This window comes from Limulus polyphemus, unplaced genomic scaffold (genome assembly GCF_000517525.1).
Source record: "Limulus polyphemus unplaced genomic scaffold, Limulus_polyphemus-2.1.2 Scaffold197570, whole genome shotgun sequence".
In the NCBI taxonomy this organism is placed as follows: domain Eukaryota; kingdom Metazoa; phylum Arthropoda; class Merostomata; order Xiphosura; family Limulidae; genus Limulus; species Limulus polyphemus.
In genome coordinates, this window is record NW_013863166.1 from 1 (window position 1) to 518 (window position 518).

At 34.0% G+C, this 518-nt stretch overlaps 1 protein-coding gene across 1 annotated transcript; it reads right to left on the reverse strand.

The window, feature by feature from the left end:
* Positions 1 to 3: 3 nt before the first annotated feature.
* Positions 4 to 513, reverse strand: LOC106477986 (fibrous sheath CABYR-binding protein-like; the record flags this gene model as incomplete). The annotated part of the gene is made up of 1 exon (XM_013938492.1): positions 4 to 513. A coding segment is annotated over one exon (510 nt), but the record flags the coding sequence as incomplete, so codon positions are not given.
* Between the last annotated feature and the right edge of the window lie 5 nt (positions 514 to 518).

Here is a 518-nt window from a genome sequence, read left to right on the forward strand (position 1 = left end):
AGGAGTTATTTCTGGTTTTTCTACTTCAGGAACAGGAAGTGTTTCTTCAGGTTTTTCTTCTTTAGATACAGGTGTTATTTCTGGTTTTTCTTCTGCAGGAACAGCAACTCTTTCTTCATGTTTTTCCTCTTTAGGAATAGGTGTTATTTCTGGTTTTTCTTTCTCTTTAGGAGTAGGAATTATCAGCGGTTTTTCTTCTTTAGTAACAGTAACTCTTTCTTCAAGTTCTTCCTCTTTAGGAATTGGTGTCATTTCTGGTTTTTCCTTCTCTTTAGGTGTAGGAATTATTTGTGGTTTTTCTTCTTTAGTAAAAGTAACTGTTTCTTCAAGTTTTTCTTCTTTGGGGACAGGAGTTATTTCTGGTTTTTCTTTTTCAGGAACAGGAACTTTTTGTTCAGGTTTTTCCTTTTTAGATACAGGTGTGATTTCTGGTTTTTCTTCTTCAGGAAGAGCAAGTGTTTCTTCAGGTTTTTCTTCTTTAGATACAGGTGTGATTTCAGGTTTTTCTTCTTTAGTAA